General features: G+C 43.4%; 1 protein-coding gene across 1 annotated transcript in view; it reads left to right on the top strand.

The window, feature by feature from the left end:
- The window catches only part of TMEM154 (transmembrane protein 154), a 63,966-nt gene extending 42,959 nt beyond the window's left edge, over nt 1-21,007 (top strand). Inside the window, exon 7 of the mRNA XM_090290158.1 lies at nt 20,806-21,007. Within this exon, the coding sequence (XP_090146284.1) occupies nt 20,806-21,007 (202 nt within the window). The remainder of the gene's footprint in view (nt 1-20,805) is intronic.
- Nucleotides 21,008-24,822: the final 3,815 nt, after the last annotated feature.

Raw genomic sequence — 24,822 nt, 5'->3', positions numbered from 1 at the left:
AGAGTAGAGTCCACCCTCCCTGTTAAGTTGGGAAGCCCAGCTTCAGAGAGACAGCGGCAACGACAGAGCCTGGGCTAGGACCCATGCTTTCACAGCACCAGGGGCCCAGATCCCGACCCCTGTCAGAACCGTGGGAGTGGTGGGAGCTAACTGGGCCACCAGAAGGAGAGCACAAGCCACCTCCATCTCTGGCTAGATCCACAGGAGGCAATGTGAGGCGTGGACAAGACAAGGTCCAACACTTTCCCTTAAATAAGTGAAGAGCATATATCCAAAAATGCTTGTCCTGATTTTCTCTCCTTAAGTGTAATGCCAGTGTGTTTGTTTAAATAAGACGCCTGGTTCCAGTTAATATATGTCTGACTCAGACTAACCTAGACCGAAAGGAACTTATGGGCTCAAGTCACAAAACTGGACAAGGGCAGGAAGTTGCCGCCCTGAGCCAGACCAGGGATTCAAACGCAATAAGGCCTCTTCAGATTTTTGTCTTTCCTCCATTCTGAAACCAACTTTCTCCGTAAGGCTATAACTATTCCAGTTAGTAGCTCCAGGGAGCTCATCTTTCTGTCTTAGCCATCAGAGTAGAAGGGAATCTCTTTTCTTTGAATCAAATTAAGAAATGTCTCCCAGAAAGAATTAGATTAGACAGTCTGGATTTTATGTGTAATCCTGTGAAAATGCTATCGGAACTGATGGGGATTGACATTTGACTCTATGACCACCGGTGTGTGTGGGTGAGTGTGGTTGGTTGGCCAGGTGAGTGTTTGGTTAGTTGATTGGTTGGTTGGTTGTGGGTAAGAGGATCGGGGGGAGGCAGGGAGCAGTTTATAGAGGGAATCAGGGTTATAGCCAGATGCAGGGCATTTGAGACCAGCCAAGTCCACAATTATCCACTATGTACATTCCTCTTATCCACAATCAGAGAGTCAGAATTTCACATCCTGAGATCCAGCTTCTCAGGATGGTGAATTTACCTATGCTTTTCATTTCTTTCTTATGCATTTTTAATATTTTCTAAGAGTTCCATAATAAATATGTATTACCTTTGTACTACATGTTAAGTAATGGAGTAGGTATGTTTTTATTAACCAATGCAGAACTATGAAGACCAAAACATAGGAAGAAATCCTAATTTTAGGTCTAATATTCTTGCAGCAAAAATGTCTTTTGAAACTTACTTGCAAAGCTGAATGAATATAGTTAGGTGTATGTGACCAGGCCCCTTTTTTGTAGGAAGGAGAAGGAGTTCTATAAGGAGAGGTAAGAAGCCCTCAAAAACTTGCTCCACAGTGGGGAATAGGCAGGGTTTTTTTCTACACACTTTTCTGTGACCCGGCCTGAATGTAGGCATACTTTGGCCATTTCCCTTCAGGGCCCACGGGAGAGGCAGGGAGGCTTCTGGAGCTCTATTTACCTTGTGGGTCAAGTCACCATTTAGGATGGGAGCAGAGAGTATTAAGGCAATTAGTTGTCAAGACCTTGAGAAGCTCAGTGAGTACAAGGCGGGGTTGGAAAGATCTTCTCTCCCCATACTACACAATGTCTAATGACTTAGGTTCTTTTCATTTTTCTTCCTGTAAGGATCAGTTAACATTAAAGAATAATTTGAATCAAGAGCAAAAATATCCTCCATTTAAAATTCTCTTCCTTAGGCACTTCTGTAGTTGCCAAAGTTTATACAATTGATACATACATCTTTCAATGAGTAAAAAAATTATTGAAAATAAAGTCCATTTGAAATCCCCCTGTGCCCCCCACCCCTTTAGGAGTGTTTTGAAATCTCCATCTACCTCATTCTAAGAAAGAGAAAGTGAGAAGAGGGCTGGGAGTGGACCTCAGTGTGCGGTCACATAGGGTGACTTCCTCAAGCAGCGCAGGGGTGCATGGTTTCCTGGAAGAGCAGAAGCATTCTCAGCTGCTATGGGAGAGTTTAGAAGGGTCAGTGGGAGAGGAAGCCAGTGAGAGATCCTGAATAGAGAAAATACTAGGAGGCTTCCCTGATGATACCATTGGGATCCAACCATTCATTCAGCAAACATTTATTGAGTTCCTACTATGCAGCAGGTAGTAAAGATACCAAGAGGAGGTGGGGTAGCATAGAAAAGCTCATCCCCCGTCAGCCACAGGCTGAGTTGGAATGCTGGCCATGTGCCCAAGCAGAGTCCCTAAGCTCTCAGAAGATTTTTGGAAAAACCACATGAGTTGATCAATGTGAACGCTCTGAGCAGTGAGAGCCTAGTGTGTGGTAACAATGGTGTAGTGCTGTACGTTATGGTCTGTGCCCTTAAGGAGTTCACAGTTCAGAGGCTGATACTGTAAAAACTAGAGATCTGTAGAACAAGATCAAGGACCTGCCAGGTTTTTTTTCTTAAGATTTGGAGTTATTGGGAGGCCCCCCTGCTGAAAAGCTTGTAGGAAGTTATCCTGCCCTGGACTCTGGCCCCAGGCACCATTTTGTAGGTCACTGGGTCACAGAAGACATACATGTGCCTTTTCACATAGAGTCTGAAGTGGTAGAATGACAGGGTGATGATAAAGACTTTTATTGAGTACTTACTATGTAACAGGTACTTTTCTAAGTGCCCCATGTAAATTAACTCACTTAACTCTCCAGGTAGGTATATTATTACCCCACTTTACAGATGAGGAAACTGAGGCATAGATAGATGAGGTAATTTGCTCACCATGGTCATATAGGTAGTATGTGGTAGAGCTGCGATTTGAACCCAGGTAATCTGTTTCCAAAATCAGCCTTCATGTTACCAGAGTCACCATGCAGATAAGCCATTTTCACTGACCGGAAGGAACTTGTGCAAAGTGTGACCCTGGGTGCTATTTGTCCACATATATGAGTATCGTTTATTTATTCCTTCAATTAAAATTGACTGAGCCCCTTGCTCTGGAGATGGCACAATGGGACCTGTCAGCTGCAGATAGGAAGCCAGGTTCCTCCCATCAAGCTGTTTTGGGAGATAGGCTTGTGTCCAAATGCAGAGGATGACAAGTTCCTGGTGACGAGTAGTTGGAGGGCTCAGAGACACAGAGAAAGAGAGATGAATGGGTTGGGGAGAGCAGACAGAACCTCGGGGAGAGAGTTGACTTGGAGCAGAGTCTTAAAGAACAGGAGCTTTTGACAGGTGGTCAATCAAGAAGATGACACTCCAGGTCCTACACCCCTACCCACACCCCTACCCACTCTTTGCCACATTAGGTCCCACTCATCCTTCAGATTTTAGCTCAGTCCAAGCCTTCCCCAGTCCCCATCATATGTCCTCCGTCCCTTTTCTTTGCAGCACTTGCTGCTGTTGTAATTTTACATGTGTTTGTGTGATTATTCAGCTAATGCCTGACTTGATTATAAGCATCATGAGAACAGAGAAATATCTGTTTGGCTTACCCTGGTAGCCCCAGCACCAAGCATCTCTAGAGATAACATGCCCTCAGAATGTTAGATCAATGAATGGAGAACCTATAGCATTTGGTAAATAATGGAATAAGAGGAATGAAAGTTAATACCAGGCTTTTGAACACTAGCAACAGAAAAGTGGTGTTGCCATTTACTGCAACAGGGAACATAGGCAGAAAGGTTTTCCAGGATGGTTATGAATCTAGTATATGGTTTGTACTGATTCGCAGGTGCCAACAGGTCATCAGTTTGTCTAGCAGTTCATAGCAAACCTAACAGTGCAATTTAAGGGAAATATTACAGCTAAAGAGTGAAGAGTTTGTAGGTATATCAGTGAGAATTGGTCTGCCTGCATATAGCATTAAAATCTAATCAATTAATTAATCAATCTATCAATCGCACAGGCTTACATTTGAACCCCCCCCCCCCCCGCCTTTTACCTAAAAGAAGTTTGGAGGCAGAAGTCCAGGGCTCCAGTGGTGGCTCCATTGTCACCTGAGAGCCATGTTCTTCTGTACCACCATTCTTAGCATGCGGATTCTGCCCTCAAAGTCACCTCTGGCCCCAGATGGCTGCTGGAACTCTAGTGATCAAACCTGTCTTACTGGAAGCAGGAAGGAAGAAGGAGAAGGGGAAATGGACTCCCCTGGAAACTTGACCCACTTACATCTATGTCATTGGCTAAAACTAAGAAAGGAATGCATCTTCTTTAAGTAAAAGCCAGAAAATGTAGCCTTTTAGAGGGGTACATTGCAATCTTGAAGAAAGTTGAAGATTCTCCTACAAAGGATAAGGTATATCAGGTGAGCAATGGCCGATTCTACCACAGGAAGCAACAGCCCGGATGAGGCCATGAGAGGAATGTGAAGTTTCGTAACTGTTCCCCCAGATGTGAGGAATGAGTAGCCAGTAACAGATATGTGGGATTTTAAAGCCGCAAGGAATTCTAGTGACCACCTTGTCCATTTGCTCTATTTTGCTGATGAGGAGACTTGACCCAAAAGAGATGTGGCCAATGTCACACAACAAATGGGTGGCAGAGAAGGGGGCAGAAGCAGGTTTCCTGAATGAAGTAATGGAACAGAGTGGGAGAGTTACTAGAAGCCCCATCTGAACATGCCTGAATTAGGGCTGACTTTATGCAACACATTGGTGATTCAGAGGACAGGCTGGCATGGAGCAGACTTGGATTTGAATCCTAGCTGTGTGACCTTGGGTAAGTTCCCCAACTTCTCTGAGCCTCAGCTCCTCATCTGGGTAATGCAGCAATGGCACAAAGCAGGTTCTCCATAGAAGGTAGTCATGATCATGGTTGTTCTTAGAAAAGAACAAACATTTTCAGAATTACTGTTATATGAACCAGTGAACAAATAAAACATAAACAAATGAAATTAGAACAGACAGTTTTTCATCTCAGATGGTTTAGCTGTTTGCTAAAAGATTAAAAGATCTAAAGTTGTATAGGTAGCTTCTTATTATGCCCTAGCTTTAAAGTCTATCACTCTAGCTTTTTGCATGTTCCATACTAGCATATGTGCTGCCTTGGACTCATTATGGCCTATCTGCCAAACCACGCCGCGCTCCGCCGTGACCCCTGTTCCCCTTCTAACCACACCAGTCCTACAAAGCACTAGCTAGACCCAGTCTCCCTCCACTTCTTGATTTCACCCTCACATCCCCCCTCTCATTAGTTCACTTTCTCAACTTCCTCTCCCCTTCATCAGGCAACATATTTTGATTGTTTGCATAAAACCAAGCTTAGTGTTGTAGAATAGTTTTAAAAAGACAATAGGCAGGCTCCAGCCTTGAATCACTTACAATATGATGATAAATGCATGAGTCGCAATGATGGTTTCTGAGGCATCACTATTTTGAGGTAAGACACAGATATCTGTTCTGCAGTATCTTTTCTCCCCTCCCCCTTTATTACTGACATTTTCCCAACTATCATTATCTAACTTTTGCTACTTTGCATAGTTTTGTGTTTTATTAGTAATTGTTGTGGAATTTGAAAGTCTGGGAAATGGTTATATTTATGATCTTTCTTTCCTGTCTTAAAAAATAACACTTCATCAATTTAATATCAATACTCAAGGAGAAATATCACTAAATTACCAAATGAAACATGCAAAATCCATAAGTACTCCAAGTGAGATCCTCATTAAAATGAATTTATTTTCATTGGGCATATACTGGAGGCTTGTTATATTTGGAATGCAGAGCTTATGTCTGTTGTACAAGGTGGCACTAAGGCCAGGATTAGACACCAGCTGGAGAGGAAACAGAACTCAGTATTTGTGCGGGAAGGTCTCACGTCCAGAGCGAAGTCCTCTCTGCCATAAGAAAACACCTGCATTTCCTCTCCTGAGGAGTTCAGTTTCTACCACTAACCAGCTGGATGGCTTGAGAAAAGCTTGCTTCACTTCCCTGGGTCTCAGTTTCCCCACCTGCAAAATAAAGATGCTAGTTCAATCATTTCCAAGTCAACAGTTTTCACACCAAATATGTGGAAAAGCATCTGCACATCTTAAAAATTTCAAGTCCTGGGTCACCACACAGAGAGGGTTTGGTCCAGGAAAGAGCAGTTTTAATGAACACCCGAGATGGTCCCCAAGCAGGGAATCGGAGGACCACACTTAAACATCCACTGCGAACTCCTAACTAGCCTCAAACGCTGGGTCTTCCTCTGAAGCATATTGCGAATTAGTTCTCAAAGAAAGGGGAGAAAGAGGAAGAAAAAGATAAGAGAGGATCCTCCTGTCCCTGAGAAAAGACGTCCGAAGGGAAACGCTGCAGGGCCAGGGCTGGGCCGCTGGCACCGGCCTCTTCTGCGGGAGCCCCTGCGCACTACCATCCGTACCCCGTGCTGGGGGAGTTTGGTCCCAGGCCGCCTCTTCTATCACCTAGCTGTTCCCTAGGAATGAATGCCTTAACCGCCTGCAGCGTGGGAGTCCTCCCGCAGCAGCGTGTTCTTTGATTCCTGGGGTTTGTAGCTGCCCCTTGCACAGTGCCCAGCGAGGTCTCCAGGACTGGAGGAGATCCGACACCCGCAAGCCACCTTTCCGTCCTGGAAGAAGGCTTCTTGGTTCCCACCGGTGGGAAAACTCAAACACCTCTCCCTCAGCCCCAAGTGAAATGACCTTCACAGACCCCTCCCTTCATTATGGATCTGAGACGTGGAGGGGGATATACTTAATTTCCTCTGACCAGAGCTTCTTACTGATAATTTAGGGGCACGTACAATGGGTTTGGCATTTGTATCCGAGACTGGTTAGCACAGTAAACAGCTAAAACTGCCTTTGTGCCAGGCAAGATCCTAAGTCATTTACCTGCACTAACTCATTTAAACCTCCCAACAAACCTCTGAGACAGGTATGATGATTGATCGTCCTCATTTCCCAGAAACCAAGGCACGAGGAGGTTTAGCAAGTGGCTGAGGGTCGTGCATCTACTGAGTCGTCGGGCTCTGCAGCCCAAGTTCTAGTGCCTCTCATATGTTTTGAGGCGTCTCACCTCCCTGTCAGCTGAAGCCTGCAACCCCGAAGAGCCATCCATTTCCAGCCCTCCCATTGGAATGCGTGCTCTGGGGCGGGAGGGAGGACCGCCTCGCCGCCTTCAACACTCAGAAAGCCCCAGGCAGGCAGAGAGCTCCGTGGGCAGAGAGAACACACGAGCTGCTCAGCCGCGCAGCCCGCCCCCCCGCCCCCCAGGCCTGCTCTAACCGCCCCCCACCCCCCCCCCCCCACACACCGCTCACTCGCAGAGAAGCAGGAGCCTCCACGAGCCCCCTCCGCCCTGCCCCGGCACTTTCAAGATGAAGGTCTAGAGCATTTTCCTGTGAGGATTTTACTTGTTTCTTCTCCCCCAAGGAACTATGCTCCTCTTATTGTTCAAGTGATTAGATGAAAAAGATAAAACGCCTCATGCATATAAAGTTTCCTCCTGCAGGAGGTGAGCGGAAGGCAGAGAATCGCTGTCATGATGAGTCACTGCCGGGGTTGGGAACAAACACCTACGAAGATACACAGGGCGTAGACGCAGTAAATAACCAGCCAACTGGCACTTCTGAAGCCAATTACTGCCCCTGATTTTTTTTTTTTTTTCCTCTTCATTTTTCGCTGCTTTGGAGCTGTCCTCAGCAGCAGCCTGCTCATTCTCTCCATTAAAATGCAAAGCTCTGCTTCCTCTTCTACCTGCAGAGTCCTGGGCGCTTGGCTCAGTACAGAGGGGAGACACGCAGGCAGGGCTAAAGAGGAACGTATAAAAAATAAATGAGCCATTCATAAAAATGAGTATTATTACCAAAAGGCGCCGTCTGCCAACATTGCCACGTATATATTAACTCAGCTGCTGAGCTCCGTAACAACACGGAATTAAGCCAATGCATCATCTCTTTAGCGGTTGCTCAGTTGATTTACTATTAACTTTAAACAACCAATTGTGAAATGAGCACTTCTCTTTGCCATAATGATGATGAGGCTTCGCCTGGTACTATTTTTTTTTTTTTTTTTTGTATCATGTAAGCTTCAAAATGGGTAAAAATAAAATTAGCAGTGCTTAGTACACTCTCTAAAGAAACAAGATACTAAGATACTTGGGTGGGGATGGGGATGGGGGAAGACTGATAAACTTAACCAGCTTTATAAAGTCATTTGCACAAATTCTAAAAACTGACTTCAAGTCTCCTGTAACTTAGCATATTTCTCCCCGAGAATTCAAACTGCCAGGAAGTGGGGCCTTTTTGCTGTCTGCATGAGCAGCTGCAGATGGCCCCTTTTCCTTCACACCGGAAGACACACACATTGGATGCCTGGCGTGTGCTCTGAGGCCCACAGTCTATCTAGGTGACAGTATTTAAAAAAGCCCAAAGGGCCTCATGATGATAGCATGGTCTCAGGACCTCCTGAGCTCCTGCTTCTTGTTTCTTACTGGGTGTTTTGCTGGGTCACATGAGTCCTTTTGTTCCTTGCTTCTCACAGTTGTGCTCCTGCCCCTCGTGAAAGTGGGGACTCTGAAGAAAAGCAACTGATTCCCACACGTGGCTTGTGGCATCTGTGTCATTCCTTTGCAGCCACACCTTGTGAATCTCTCCAGGCTACAAGCTTGTGTCTGTCCCCTGCGGTTCCGAGAACAATCTGCAGACAACGCTGACAGGAAGGGCCATTATGGTCGCTGATGTTCTCACCATCTGGAATGGTTACAGTTGTCAGGATCTGAGATGACTCACTGTGCTGAGGAATCATTTCTCTAATGGCAGCACTAATCAGGAGGGATGGGGCCGTTGCTAAGTGCTGCTGCGTGAAGAAAATACTCAGCCAGATGAAAGCAAGGGCTGGTGATTTGCTTTGGCTCATTGGAAAAGAAAGTGGCTTGGAATGTCATCCTTGGTTCCGTCTAATAACAGGCCATCCTTCAGAACAGGAGCCAGCACCTTGGACCAGCCGTCAGGAGCGTTGGCTGTTTCTATGGGCAGAGGACCTGCGCTGAGCTCGCTGTCCTTTTCTGCCGCCTGAGGAGACTGGGGCAAGTCTCTGATTGAGGCTTAGCAGTTTGGTGTGGCAAGGGGCAGCACCGACAGATGAGAATCCAGTGTTTTATGCAACCCTTCCCTCCAGCGTTTGCCCTGGTGCTATTCTGTGCAAACCCAGAGCTGGCCAAAGGCACCCCATCCCGTAATTGTTCCCTGTGGAAATTCCCATTGGCAGCGGGAGGGTCTGCGGAACCACCAAGCTCACCGCGAACCCTAACTGTTGCCTCCAAAGGAACCCTGATATCTCCTTGATTCTAGACTTTGAGCCTCCAAGACTGTGAGAGAATAAATTTCTGTTGTTTTATGCCACTCAGTTTGTGGACATTTGTTATGGCGGTCCTAGGAAACTCATTCAGTGAGGGACCTCCTGACTGTGCACGTCACAAGAAGGAAACACCAGACAAGAGCCAAACAGACTCCCCTTGTGGCCAAAAGTTTTCACCAGCCACTCTGTGAGTCGCTACACCAAATGTCCTTAGAGTCTGTGCTTCAGGTCACTGCACTGTAAAACACAGAAAGTGTTCATTCCGTGCTGGGGCTGTTTCATCAGAATCCACTCTTTTTGCTCTCACCAGGTATTCCTGAGTCCAAGCTGAAAGCTCACTCCTGCCCTTTGCCATGGGGCGGCCACATCGACCTTTTCTCTGATCCTCTTCCCAGCCTTCTTTTTCTCCTTGGCCTTGCCTCACCCAGCTGCTTGCCCATTTTACCAGTGATCCTGAGAAAGGAAATCCAACAGCAAGCATCCTTCATCTTAAGGCAAAAGCTAACACACATAGCGTTTACATCTTACCAAGTAAACTCCTTTATTCCTCACAACCAACCTGCTATTATTCCCCCTTTACAGACAATAACACTGAGGCCCCAGGAGGCTAACTTGCCCAAGGTCAACAACCAATAAGTGACAGGGCTGAGACATAAACCCACAAAGGCTGGCTCAAGACTAACTACTTTGCATAACTACTATGCAAACTGCCTCCAACGTGGGCAACAGAAGGAAAAGCAGCACCACGGCTGGCAGCCAGGTGCCATCTTCTGCTTCCCAGCGTTCGCCTTCCCTTTGGGCTATCCCGTCTGAGCCTGGAGCTCCCCGCTGCTGACACACTGTCCTGGGCAAACACTCACAACTTTGATTCTCCGCAGCACAACCACGACTGGGCTGAAATTCATAAAGCAATCCTAAACAAAAACGTCAGAGAGTGACAATGTGCCACAACATCCACCTGGCTGCCAGGGTGTGCCTCACCACCTTACCTTGTTCCCAGGCTGTCCGCACAGTAGAGGCCATCTTATTCCCTTCCCCCACAGGGAGAGGGTCAGAAAGTGTTGTCTAAATTTTGGCCCCAGGACATGAGGACACGGTGAGGAGAAGGGGTTGCCCTTCCTGTCTGCCTGCGCTACCCTCCCACTTCCCTACTGAGGTCCAGCTTCCTTCCCTTCAAGTGACCACACACACACACACACACATACACACCCCAAACAGGGAATTTCCTCCCACCGTCCACATGGATGTGGTCTTCCCCTGTGATCTCAACAAGACCCTTACATCCTAACACAACACAACAAACTTGGTATCACACCCTGAGACCTGCAGGGCTGGGAGCAAAAGTGGAGAGTGTCCCGTATATTCTCTCTACAGTGAAGGCGGGTGGTTTCTGGCTCTTTCTTATCTCTGTTAGCCATGTACTCACTGCTATAATCAAAAAGACGTTTTGTTAAAGAAGTGAATAAGACAGAGGAACTGAATTTTCTGAGGAGTATAGGAATCTTTGTGTCTTGTTTCACGCATTCATTGCAACATGAAGATGCCGTGACCACAGTGGACTTGCAGTGGTACTTAATTAACCTACAACACTTAGAAAATGAACCTGACAATGACACTGCAGTAAAAGTTACCACCTGGCTTCCAGGAAGCTGTCCTGAGCGTGCGTGCTTTACTTCATCTGTTCCTTGCTGCCAAAAACTGGCTTCTGATTTCTGCCTGTGCCAGCGACTCCAGCCATTAACTCAAGGCTAGGGCGTGGCGTGTTAGAAAATTATTTCAAAGGCAGTGACATTTCAATGCTGGTCCAAGGCTGTGCACACCGAAGAAGTGAAAGCATGGTTTTGGCTTTGGGGCCAGTCTGCAGTACACTTTCCTAAACCACCGCCTGAGGAGACAGTGAGGTCCCCCACCCCTGGTTGGAACCTATTTCTGATGTTGAAGTAAACACAACTTTATGTTATGTGCTGAAAACAAAGTTATCTATTTTTTGAACCATGTCTGGTTCAAAAAACAGAAACTTGCGATAGTGATTATGGTAGTGCTTTAAGGTCAAATTCTTCCAAAAACAAATATGGTGTTACCAAATGTTATTATGTTGAAATATTAAACATTAAAAGCTCAAATTTATGAAAGAGTTCAAAGTCTGGGCTAGTATGAAAGTAGTCGAATATAAGGCAGACTCCAGTAGAATTGAAAAGGATGCCTAGAAAATAAAGGTTATTGATTTTCTGAGTTAAAAAGCAGGAAGGAAGCAGTGATTCAACTTATCTTTAAAGATGAGAAGGCAAAAGAGGTTTGTGGGTAAGTTTGCAAAAATTCACCAGCCCCCAGAAGGGACCCTTTCTAGCCCTGTGAAGTGTTCACATCTGGCCTCTCAGCTGCCCAGGCTAAATGCAGAGCCATGGGTTATTTTTAAAGGCTGACCTGAACCAGACAAGGGCCTCCTCGTCATTTTTAACACCTCTTGTACTTAACTGCCATCTAGCTCATTTAAAGCTGGAGGTACTTCACTTCTTTTTTTTTTTTTTTTGCACTTTTTTTTTTTTTTTAAACCTTCGGGTTGGCTGGCTGCACTAACCACAGCAACAACTGTGCTGCTCAGTTTCATCGGTACAAACTTTTGCGTTCACAGCAACCATTCTTCTTTGCTTGCTTTCTCTCTCTCTTTGTTTTTGTTTCATTGCCAATTTAATTTCTCTTTGCCTTCTATCTACTAAGCTGAGACCCAGAAGGCCTGGATTTGAAGCTTAATCCCACCATTACATAGTCGTTTGAGTGCAGAGTTGCTATTGAAATTCATCTGCACCTTGTTTCCTCATTTGTGATACTGAATTCATGAACCATAGACTTTTTAATCTGATGAGAGCTTAGATGCTTTTCAGTATAGCAAAATATGTTTTTCTCTTTCTCTATATTTTTTTGCAGACGAAGCAGTTGAAGATCAAAGAAGTTAAATGTGAATTGCCAGAAACTAGCACCTCACAGGATTGAGAATAAAAATGAGGTAATAAGCAAAGGGTATTATAATAACATATTTAATACCCTGAATTCATAGCTGCCTTTGGAAAAATATTGAGGTAGATAAAGCTTGTTTTCCTATCTTCCCTTTCAGGCCCCTACTTATCTCTGAGAACCATTAAAATCGGCAGCCATTGTTTAGCAGAAGGGACTGGTAAGGCCGTCACTGACTGTTTCCCATGACTTCTGACATTACACTTAAGGATTGCTGTATTTATTACCTCAGGACACTACTACAAGAAGTATTGTTAATTAAGCAACTTTTAGAAGCACGAAGGTTGCATGCTGGCAGCTTCTCAGGCTTGGCCTTTTATTACTTCTCCAGAGTTGTGACCACAAAAGATTAGTACGCAGTAAGACCGTGCCTGGAGAAAAATGGACAGTATGTTGGCAGTTTAGAAGACAATCCCTGGGTATAAAAATCATTGTCTGTTCTTCCTTCCTAAAAGGTGGGTCACTTGGAAGTCAACACAGTATGAAACAAAATTAACTTAGAAAGTTTATGTGAATGAAATATGATTAATTTTCAAACACCTTTATTTCAATGTACTCTGGTTATTTTAGTTCAAAAATATTGGCCTAATATTTAAAGCAGAGCTAGAGCTACACCTGCATTCAAGGCTGCAAGCAGGAGCCCCAATGTCAGGGGTTCACGTTCGGCCTTGGACTAAACAGCATTGGAACCATTGGGACACTTCTTTAAAATGAAAAATTTCCAAGTCATCACAATAGCTATTCTGAATTATAATCGAAGTGGAATGGAGCCTGGTCACCTATACTGTTTTTAATTCTCTGGTACTTGTCAGTATCTCCTGATGGGCTGCACAGGTGAGAGGCTCAGGTACTCTTTGAGAAGTATTCAGTTGTTTCATGACTGAAGTAGAAACAGTTTACAGCAAAGTTCAGTGAAAATTCAAAGTCCCGGCAAGGAATAGTTAGCACACTCAAACTGGGTAGTTCAGAGGAAGACTAAGAAAGAGAAGGATTACAAAGGCATGGATAGGTTGTAGGGAAACCCACAAGGGATGGACGGGGTAGTACCCCCAGACTAGCAACAGTAGGGAATCACCACCATCCTAAGCCCAAAAGGCCAAGAAAAAAAGAGTGGTTATTGGAACAAATAGAGGGTGGCCATATGAAAAGGGCCCCCTGACAGGGCTGATGGCCTTGAATAAGGATGTAGCCATTGTACAGCAATGTTCATAGCATCATTATTCACAATAGCCAAAAGGTGGAAACAAGCCAAATGCCCATTAACAGATGAATAGATTTTTAAAAGGTGGTATATACAATGGAGTATTAGTCAGCCTTAAAAAGGAATGAAATTCTGATACATGATACAACATGTGTGAACCTTGAAAACATTTTGTTAAGTGAAATAAGCTCTTCAAAGGGCAAATGTTATATCATTCCTGTTATAGGGTGTACCTAGAATAGGCAAAATTCATAGACACAGTGTAGAATAGAGGTTACAAGGAGCTATGGGGTGGAGTAGCAAAGAGGTATTGTTTAGTGGGTATGGGATTTATTTTAGGATCATGAAAGTCCTTGAAACAGATAGTAGTGGGGGCAGCACACTGTAAATGTACTTAACACCACTGAACTGTACACCTAAAAATGGTTGAAATCGTAAACGTTATGTTATATATGTATATACCTATACACACACACGCACACACACACAGATATAAAACTATAATTTAAAAAATGCAGGTAAGAAAAAAAAAATGATGCAACCAATTCACAGCAATTCTTCAAGGGGCAGTTTTGGGGATAAAGATCCAGCTGCTTTGTCCTTCCTCCCTCCAATGGTGGCCAGAGTCTCTTGTGGGTTGAACCTGCAAGAATGCACGGAGTGAAGGAGCCTGCTGATACAGTTCATGAAGACCAACCTTGCAGGGCACAAAACAGTGGGCAGGAGAGTAATTCTGAGGGGACAAAAGGAAGCTGGGCATTGTGGGTCCTGTCATTCAATCCCTGTTCTCCAGAGGAAGCATCAAACCCACGACCAGACCACCACCAAAAAAAATGTCGGCGTGAGAAGAGCTGGTGGCAGGTGCTTTTTCCTCACCCAGGAACAGCCATACCCCACCGGTTAAACCCAGCGGTATGTTTTCCAATCAATCTAAAGAACCTTTGTAGAAAAGCTGTGATGTTCATTTATACCTTTCGATCTAGAAATCCCACTTCTAGGAATCTACCTTAAGGAAATAACGAGAAATGTAGACTAACAACGACATCCCAGGAGAGTCACTGAAACATTCTTCATTATCACAGAAAAAAAAAAAAAAGCAACCAAGTGTCCAGCATGCACAACGTATTGTGTGAAAAAGCAGGCTGCAAACTGAATATACAGTGTAATGCCAATTGTGTAAGAGGCTGCAGAGAACGCGAAAACATTAGAGTGGATATTTTTGAAAGATTGAATTACAAATGATTTTTTTCAAGTTTTTTTTTCCCCCAACATTCTGGTATTGAACACCATTTACTTTGCTAATCCAGAAAAAACAATACTTGTTATTTTTAAAAACCTCATGTCTGCCTCACATGATAAAAACCCCCAACACAGAGACCTGCAGAATCTTCTCTGCCATTCTACGGAAAAGGCATTGATTACCTGCTGGCTGCCATTAATTTGAAGGGAAGCAGCCAGAGGGAGGGCAGCCCCCTCCTCTGAAATAGCGTGTGGGGCTGAGGGTGCAGCTTCCTTTGAAGGAATATTGCTAAATGATGAAATTCTATCTCCTGCAAGAAATTAATTCTGCTGGCTGTGCAAACGTCAGGCTGGAGCCTGCCCTTGGAGAGGCGGCTGCATCACTATGCATTTGTAAAATCAGCAGAGCCTATGCATGAACAGTCACAGTGGATGGTTTTACAAGCTACTCACGACAGGCATCTGCACACAGAAAACCATAGCTCAGAGTAGATTTAACCTATTGTGATCTCTTCTTATTTCACCATTTTGAAAGGGGATTGTTTTACCCAAGAGAAAATGCTCTGTGTAAAATGAGTTCATGGCCAAATGAAATGACAATATATTAACCTACACTTGGCACAATCTGGCCTACCCTTGATACCTTGTTTAACTGCTCCCCACCCTTGTACCACTCACTCCCTGGGGCAGCCAGCGACCTGCTCATCAGCCATACCAGGTATGTGCAGAAAGGTGTGTTTCCAGGAGGAACTGAGCATTGCGTGAGAATGACAGCTTTGGAAGGCCCACTCCTTGGATGTTCACCACAATTCTCTTGATGTTTTAACCAGGGAAATTAATTTTGCCATTAGTGAAATCAATAGAACATTATTGACAAGAATGCTTTAAATTCTTTAAAAAATAATAGAAATATGAATGAACCATTGAGAGAAGTTGTGCTTGACCAATCAGGTTAGGCACAACAAAGAAACTTGTGAAGCCTTTCAACACTCTGACCTAGTAGGTTCTAGCTAGGGACTGCCCATCTGTATGTTGAAAATGCTCCACTTAAGAGCAATTGCATTAGAAAAATTACTGGATAAAATGAGACAGTTCTAATGGCATTTATTGTTAGTAAGTGTATATTTTCTTTTATATGTAGTTGCATTCAGATAAGAAGACATTTACCCACTGCGTATTCATATCCCAGACTGTGGACTTACAATTTGAGTGAGATCAAGGAAGAGAGCCACCTTAAGATATAGCAGAAGTATCCTCCTGGATTAATAATGCCTTCCGTAACTGAGTGGCTCACCTTCCTCACAATTTTCCAAGTGATGCCTGAGATCTCCCTGGTCTTAAGACAGAGTGAGAGGAAATACGTGTTTCCTAATAACTAGTATGGTATTATTTCTAGAGAGAAATTAAGTGTGCACATATATAACTTGGCTGAGTGTACAAAAGATGAAAGCAGGCTTATCTTAAGATGTCCGAAGATGTAGAACATAATATTGGAGCTGCGTTTGACTCTAAATGTGATGCATCTACTCACTTAGAGGAAGATGGATAGTTTTAATCAGCATTGGCCCAGAACTTAATTCTTCCTTCTTTCCTTTCTTCCTTCCTTCCTTCCTTCCTTTTTTTAATCCTACATAAAGGTATAACACTATTGAAGTTATCAAAATAAGTATCAGACAAGACCAGAAAGGGAGGCAAGTCTACCTAGGATTTTTTATGTGTGTGATCAGAATTCTTAAAAAGTTGTTAAGCCACCATGCTAGGTAGTCAGCCTTCAGTTTACACAAAGGGAAGTGTTGCAATCAAAGAATCATTTCTTTATTAGCTTAAAAATACAGAGCGGTAATTGTACGTTACTATTACTTCATGACCAATTATCCCACCGGTTGGTTTGAGCCCTCAGAAAAGGTTTGCATAGTGCTTGCTGCGAAGGAAAGAACACAGATTCATTTTAAAGCAACAATGCTTTCAAAAACAATGATGCTTTGTGGGCTCTCTGCAAATACAAAGTGATCCATACAGAAGAAGTTGGGGATTGATTCATACTCCCAGAAAAAGAGATATTACCAACTTGAATGAACCCTTTAAAATTTCTCAGATGGTTTAGGACTTTGGTCCTCTGGCTTAGTAGAGGTAAGTTAGGACAAACTTCCAAACACAATTTGGGTTGTAGTAATAGTAATAGCTGGGCAAGACATTTCCTTGGAGATGGAACCGATTGAGATGAATTCATGAGCAAAGCTCCCCTGCAGCCCTGATTTTGAGGACTGAGCATGCTACTTTTACCTGGGAGTTTAGGTTTAAAGGTCTGTAGCATCTGCCCTAGATCTTTCCAGAGGAAGGATTGCTAAGCAGGAGCTGAATGATCACATCATTCACACTTGAATTCAATGTGATGAGCACATTTGTTTGTCCTCATTAAGTACGGCATAGCAGGCACTAACTGACATGCAGAGGCAGCGTGCTGGGGCAGGGCCAGGGAGCCAGGAGCTGGTCAGGGAAGCTGGGCTCTGCCTGCAGTCTGCCTGTGACAAGCTCTGCTGCTTCTCTGAGGTCTTGGGTAACCCATCAATAAGAAGGGAAATGCTTATGGCCACCTCAGGAGTCCAGAGGAAAGCCAAACAGGCACGATGCCTACAGGCCCTTGTCCCCATTTCAAACAGGGCATCTCTGATTGGATTCTTTATATATATGAGTTCTAAGTGAGGCTGATTTTAGAGGTGTGAAAACCACAGAACTAGCTAACCTTCACATAAAAAGGCAAAATGAGAGTCTGATACCTTTCTTCATGGTTAAACATAATGGTGCTTAGCAGCGTGGACTCTGGGGCCAGCTAGCCTGAGTTCAGCTTTCCTCTCTTCTGTCTAGAGTTGTGTGACCTTGGGCTAGTATCTGAACTTCTCTCTGCCTCAGTTTCCTCATTTATAACATGAGTGTAATAATAGTACTTGCCTCCTAGTGAGGATTAGATGAGGTAATATAAATGAAGCCCTCAGAACAGTGTCTGCCACATGAACAAGTGTTTCTTATTATTATTGGCACCAGTGAGCAGCAAGCTTCTGGGCCAGGGTTGTTAATAAAGCCACAAAAGGAAATGCAGAAGAGCTCACTCATTCCATAGCATGGCTTGGGCAGTGTAATTGGATTGGTTGAAAGTACCTTTTTAAACGGTATTGTTGATTTCTGATTCACATTTGGGAAGAAACGCAGAACAGAAGGTGATAAATTCCTTCAGGGGAGAGCTTGGCAGGAGAGGCAGATGCGATTGTCAAGTTCTTGGTGAACTGGAGGTGGGACTCCTGGGCCAAGGCAGGCTGACGGCTTGAGCATGTTCTGCCTCTCCTGCCCAGGTTTATGGTGATTAATTCATTAGGGATTCTGAAAGGCCATTCTTGGGTGGCTGCTGGTCCTGTTTTTGCCCAGACAGGGATGATGTCAGCGTACAGTTTATGGAGTTCTGCAATCCTCTGGAGGATTCCAGGAGCTTATAGAGCGTCTCCAGGCTGCTGGCCAGCACAATGAAAACTGAATCCTACTTGGATCTTGTGTATCCCAACTTGCTTATCTCTACCATGATTTTTGTTGTTCTCTGTACCAGCACTGGGGCATGAGAAGTAACCTCCAAAGTTCCTTACGTAAGACTCATTTTTCTAGCCCTGCTGGCTCAAGTCTCTGAGAATTCAGTTTCATTTCTCAGCCCCTTCTCTAATTCACAAAGAGTGTGGAATGAGATACACTGGGAATATACTGAATTTAAGATGCATAATCTGAAACTGTGAAATCATTATTTTATTACCACCAAGAAAGAAACAAATACCTGCTAATTAAACTCTAACACAAGCTTTTTAAAAAATCTGTTTCAAAACACTCCTTTAGATTGTGACACAGACTTTTGAAAATCACATATCACTCTTGTACATACATGAAGAGGAAAATATCTGATTAGGGTGTTCTTAAAATGTTTTTGCATGCAGAGCCTGAGTCTTCTGAATCACTCTTTAACCCTTGGCCAACAATATCTGTGTTTCTTCACATCATATCCTCTTTGGTGCCATCAGAAGCAGTGGGTATGTGGAATGTCAATGTTAAACCATAGCATAGATTCCTGAGGACATTGTAAATGGCCTGGAGACGCAGCACAGGTGATTTCAACCAGGCACACACCTCACTTGAACTGCCCTATGAACAGATATGACAGGTTTGTGCTTGTGCCAGCCGTGACAACTCCTTTGTGGCTGCCACCAGGTCAGCGGTGACTGTAAGATCCATCCCCATTGAAGGAATATTTAAATGTGGAAAAAAAGTGTACGCCTTAGAATCCATGAAGTTGGTAATAAGAGGATGAATTTAATTCTCAGTACACTTTTCAAGAGTTTAAAACAAAACATAAGTCCCCCCTCATCCTATTAGTGAGAAGGTACATAGCACATTTTTGGCCTTTACCAAGAACTAGATAATTCCTCCCACCAAGGTATGCGGCCTCCAGCAGATGCTAGAGGGGAGAGCCAGCCTTGGCAGAAGACAACTGCTTCATGATATGTTTTAAATTCGCCCAAAGTGTCCTCCCTTTAAATAAGAGCCATTTATTTGGGCGATAGAATTGTTATTCATTGTTAAAATACAAATACCCTTAAAAAGGTCACTCAGTGTTCTTCCTGCCTGATTAATGGTCTCTCCTTTCTAGAGTGGATTTTGCAAGAGGTTATTTAAAGGAGCCAACCTTTTAAAAAGAAAAACCTCTGAGTGTTTCAATAGCATGAAGCTTAGATCACAAAAGACCACATATTGTATGATTTCATTGACATAAATGTCCACAATAGGCAAATCTATAGAAACAGAAAGTAGATTAGTAGTTGCCAGGATCTTAGGGGGGCTGGGATAAAGGGAGCGACTGTTAATGGGCACAGGGTTTGCTCTGGAGAGAGAAAACTGTTCTAAAATTAGATTGTGGTGATGGTTGCACAACCCTGTGAGTACACTAAAAACATTGAATTGTACACCGGGCAAATTGTGAATTCTAGCTCAACAAAGTAACAGAATGTGTTGCACATGTACTAAATAACCTAAACAGAAGTTCTTTTACACTGTCCATAAATAATTCAACAGATTCAACAAAGCAAAAAGCTAGGGGTTATGGCAAAGAGGAATTGATTTCCCCTTTGAGGACCCCACAATCAAGGAGGAGTAGGAGAGAGAGGTGTATATATAAATAACTCTGGAAACAGAGGAAATGTATTTTAAGAGGCTCTGAGGATGTTTCTTGGTGAACTTAGGATTTGACTTGGCCTTGAAGGCATTGGACTTTACTAGGTAGGTGTGGGGGGATGGGAGAGGGGACATAAGTGGAGTGGAGAGTGCCTCAGTTCCTTTGCAAGCTGAGAGAGACTTTCTTGAAAGAGGCTCCCATCCCAGTATGCCTGTGATTTTAAACCACGAGAGCTTCTCAAGGCAGAGTTTAGGAATCAGTGAGCCACGGAGAGTGAAGGCAGGTGGAGTCAAGCAAGAGAAAGCTCTGGGTCTAAGGGGGAGAATGTTGTCAGCAGAATAAGATCGTGAAAGGACCAGAAGACTTGAGCAGGGACACTCAACTAGTTGCTAGTACAGATCATGAACTCAAGTCCAGCTTTCCTAACTCTCAGCTCAGTCATCACTCCTCAGAATGAATGTCATAATACACTGCGCCATCCCCAGCGATGGCCACCAGTGCTCTTGGGGTGATGGCAGCCTAGTGGATAAGTACAGGCTTTGAAAGGATGAAAGACAAAAATCAAAGAGATAGTAAAGTAAGAAGCTACTATGAATGCTTTTTCTTCATTTCTTCAACTTCTCACCTTAGGATCTGAAGTGCTTGTATTCCATTAACATTCATTCCTGCAAGTGTAGAGTTAAACCTACTTTAGCGGGAACGAACCTGCTCATACTCCTTTTCTTAAGGAGTGCTGCGGGCCGGGCCTGGTCTGCCGGCTCTGGGAACTTGATTGCAATTAACAACTGGATACGTGGAGGACAGCCTGTCAGGATCATTTCCTTTCCTTTCCCTGGATAAGCAGTCCCTTACTTGGCTTCGTGCTGTTCCCACCTATGCTTGCCATCATCAAAATGGTGATTTTTTTTTGCATGAAGGCTTCTCATTAATTTTCTTTCTCCATTTGCAGTTGCCCAAAGTGCTTCTTTGAAGAACAGAAGTGCTCCTTTTCCTCAACTGTATTGCTGCTGTGGCCCAGAAATGGGTGTGGAGTAGAAGGCAAGTGTTTCCTACATCAATACACATGCTCAAGGGCCTGCCCTGGACGCCTGTTACCCAAAAAAATCTCCCTGTGCCCCACCTCTTTTCAGTTGATCCTTTGCTCTGTGTGAAGCTATCCCTATAAACTCTCAGAAAGGGTGTTTATAACTCTTAATTTTAGTACTATTTTAAAAATGCTCCTATCCTGCCCAGAAGTCATTGGCTAATACAAACACCATAGTTTTTTACTGTTCACCCTTCTCTGTGTAGACTCTGCTCATCTTCTGTTCTTAGTATGGGCATCTTTGCTCCCTGGGGTGGTAACCTGGCACACACACATGCAGGCACACATGTCACTCCTGCTGTGGGGATTATTCCATCTGAAGGATGGCCTCTCAGTTCAGCTCCCCTTAGCCCTGATTTTGCATCTGAACAATTTCCTTTCTTGATCAATTGATACAGTCTAATATAATGCTATAACCGATTCATTCAAACAATAAATATTTCTGTCCAACTTTGTCATCATGGTGGATGATCAATAATTTACACTTATTTTTATAGGTAGAAATAAACAAAAGAATAGAATAAAATGAACTTGCTCTCTAGCTCCATAACGTCTCTCAGTGAAGACTGCTTTTCTTCAAAACATTTGGATACACTGTCTGATTCAGGCCATGTGATATTTTTAACTGATTACCAAATTAACAAATGGAAGGAATCCAAACCACATGTTTTTTTAAACGCATTTTTTATAAACCAAGAAAGGATCCCAAACTCTGAGGGAATCCCAGATGTTCAAATGTTTCATCTGAACCAATTCCATGATGATAAAACCCTCTTGTCATTCATTTTGTCAGATCATATAACTTCTTTAAAAAAAGATTTTATTTACTTATTTTTAGAGAGAGGAGAAGGGAAGGCGAATGGGAGGGAGAGGAACATCGATCAGTTGCCTTTTGCACACCCCCAATAGGGTACCTGGCCAGCAACCCAGGCATATGACCTGACTGGAATCGAACCAGAGACCTTTTGGTTTGCAGAACAATGCCCAATCCACTCTGCCACACCGGTCAGGGCAATACGACTTCTTTATTGTAACTGATAACTAAATGAGAGCAGCCTTGGCTAACATCACTATTGACATTATCCCTTCCCATAAACATGAAGAAGGAAAATTCTGAATTCTTAAGGATAATCATGTCCTTTGATTATTTCCATCAGCATCTCCAAACCTCAGATAAACATTCTCAACAAACATACAAGTTAACACCTCTCTTTCCTTGTAGACCAGTTTGTGGAGAGCACTATTACTTAAAATTATTTTATTGGCTTTTATTACCAAATGATTATAAGCCTCAAGACTTCAAAGCAATAAAAAGTTTTCTTTTAATTTTTTAAAGCTTAAATAACCCCCCCTTTAAAACACAGTTATCTTGTGTTCACAGTTTGTAAATTATTCATTCAATGAATTTTAATATACTACTAACTAATGAAAAAAAATAAGTGACAGAAAAAAGAACACCAATGATGGAAGGGAAAAGTGGCAGAAGCATTTCATGGTCAATGAACAAAAATTACATAATTAAATAGTCACTGAATGCTATTAGTGAAAAGACGCAGTGGGACATTAACTCTGTGTGTGCATGTGTATGTGCGTGTGTGTGCATGTGTGCGTGAGTGTGTGTGTGTGTGTGTGCACACGCTCATAGGTAGAGGTAGGCCACTGGGAGGTGGTCACACTGAATCAGAGGCCTGAAAAATAGCGGAAGAACAAGCAAAGAGAGCAGGGAGTAGGGTCCCAAGCAGAAAAATCAGGGAGTATAAGACATTAAAGCAGAAAAGGGGTTGGTATATTAATTTAGAGAAAATGTTCAATGTCACTGAAATGTGTAAGGCAAGGGAATGAATAGGACAAAACAGGAACCAGGAAAGAGGCCAGATCATGTAGGCCACGAACGAAGATTAGATTTTATTGAACATACAATCCATTAATGTTGTCAAGGAATAGTGTATCATGATTCAGAAAATTACTGCAGCTATCTTTTGGCAGGAAGCAAGAGGGGAACAGGGAAGTTAGGCCAGTACTGCAGTGATCCAGACAGGAGTGGAGAATGGCTTAAGACTGCAGAGAAACTGTTGAAGGTGAGGAACAGTCAAGGAAATAGAAATGGCTGCATTCCCTGAAAGTGGCAGAGAAGAGGAAGGGAGGGTTAAGTATGGCGACATACTAGAAATAGCTGCGGAGGATGGTTCCACTCACTGGGATGGAGAAAAACCAGGTGGGGAAATAAGCGTCCTGGTGGGGGAGTGGGTTGGATCAAGAGTTTTATTTTGGAGATATTGAGTTTGAGGTGCCTGTGAGGAAAGTTCTGAATTTTTAAGCCTGGTCACATTTTAAGACCCTTCTGTGGTTTTATTTCCACCAGCACCTCCAATCTTCGGTTCGATGGAGGAAATGGTGAGGAGGCAGTTTAACTAGTAAGGTGAATATACGGCATATAGGAGCTTAGACGAGAGGCTTGGGCAAGTATTTGAATCCATGGAATAGATGAACTGCCCAACAGAGAGGACACTGTGAGAAAGGACACGAGGGCTCCAGGTGGAACCCTGGAAAACTCCAACATTTAAAGTCTGTGTTCAGGGAGAAGAAGGTGGAGACGGTTACGTTTCTGAAGGAGCAATTTTAAGGGAGTGGTGGAAGCTGAAGCCATATGGAAGGTCATGGTGGCTTGAAATGCTCTGTTTTGTCCCACTGTGTATAAAGTTTAGTTTACAAGTAAAATTCTGCTGACAGCACAAGTCCAGAAGTCAAGAAAAATGTCTAATGTCCTGCAGGATACTTGTTTCCTGGAAGGAAAGAGGAATGACAGAACTTACGCAGAACTTGTAACAAAGGATTTGGCAATGTACATAGTAAATTTTAGTAAACAGATCAAAGAACTTATTTACTGTTACATAGTTCAGCATAAAATGAAAGGATGCTATTAGTCCAAATATATTTGAACCATGCATGTGGGAGGTAACATGCTAAAACCCAGTTTTGTTAGTTATGATATTTACATTTAAAAAAATTATTATAGTTTAGGTAAAAGTGGACCTTCTATTAAAATCAAAATAAAATATACTATTTAATTTTAGAGTGTCCAATGTCATGAAAATAATGTATTCCTAAGAATCATAGTAGATGAATCTACATTTGAAAAATTACCACGTAAGCATTATAATGCTGTTCAACTTAGATATGAGCCATTGCAGCACCAATTAAATAACGGCAGTTAGACTGTAAAGACTGAAAGAGATGAATCACAATTACTTTTATAGAGAGAAGACACGGGCATATGTCTTGCCATGGTGGTGAGTGTTCAGGCCCAGCTGCTGTGAAAGATGAACTGAATCTCCATGGGACCCTCAATCTTTGAGCCCTCCTGGCATGACCTTCCTCCTTCCTGAAGGACCCAGGGGATGCCCTGGCACGTCTGCACCTCTGTGGGCTGTGCGTGGAAAAACACCAGGAGCAAAATCTTTACATGGGAAAGGGCTGGACTTGAACTGGAGGTTTGCCAGTATTTGTCTGATGTCATCATTTTTCTTTCTTAGCTCGTTGAGCTGTCTCTCAGCCAACAGAGTTGCCATCCCCCTTTCTTGAGCTCTTTTCTCATAGAAGAGAATCTGGTTTTGACAAGAGAAGATGGTTCCCTCCAATTCTTTTTCCATGTCTTTCGCCATCTTCCGGTAGAGGCTTCATTTCTGATGCATGGAGTTCATATTTCCATGCACCTTGTGATATCTCATCTCAGTTTCCAGGCAGAGCCTTTCCTCCTTGATTGTTTTTCTCAGAAGCTGCTTCATATGCTCTTGACGTAATTCCGGCAGCATTCGAAGTTGCAGGCGGAGCTTCCGCGTCTCACCGCTGAGCTCTGAGTGTTCAGACTCTAAGGATGCGCGC

This window comes from Furipterus horrens, unplaced genomic scaffold (assembly GCF_987537825.1).
Source record: "Furipterus horrens unplaced genomic scaffold, mFurHor1.1.pri manual_scaffold_10, whole genome shotgun sequence".
NCBI classification, from domain to species: domain Eukaryota; kingdom Metazoa; phylum Chordata; class Mammalia; order Chiroptera; family Furipteridae; genus Furipterus; species Furipterus horrens.
The sequence above is the reverse complement of the archived record's forward strand: the minus strand, read 5'-3'. Positions and strand labels throughout refer to the sequence as shown.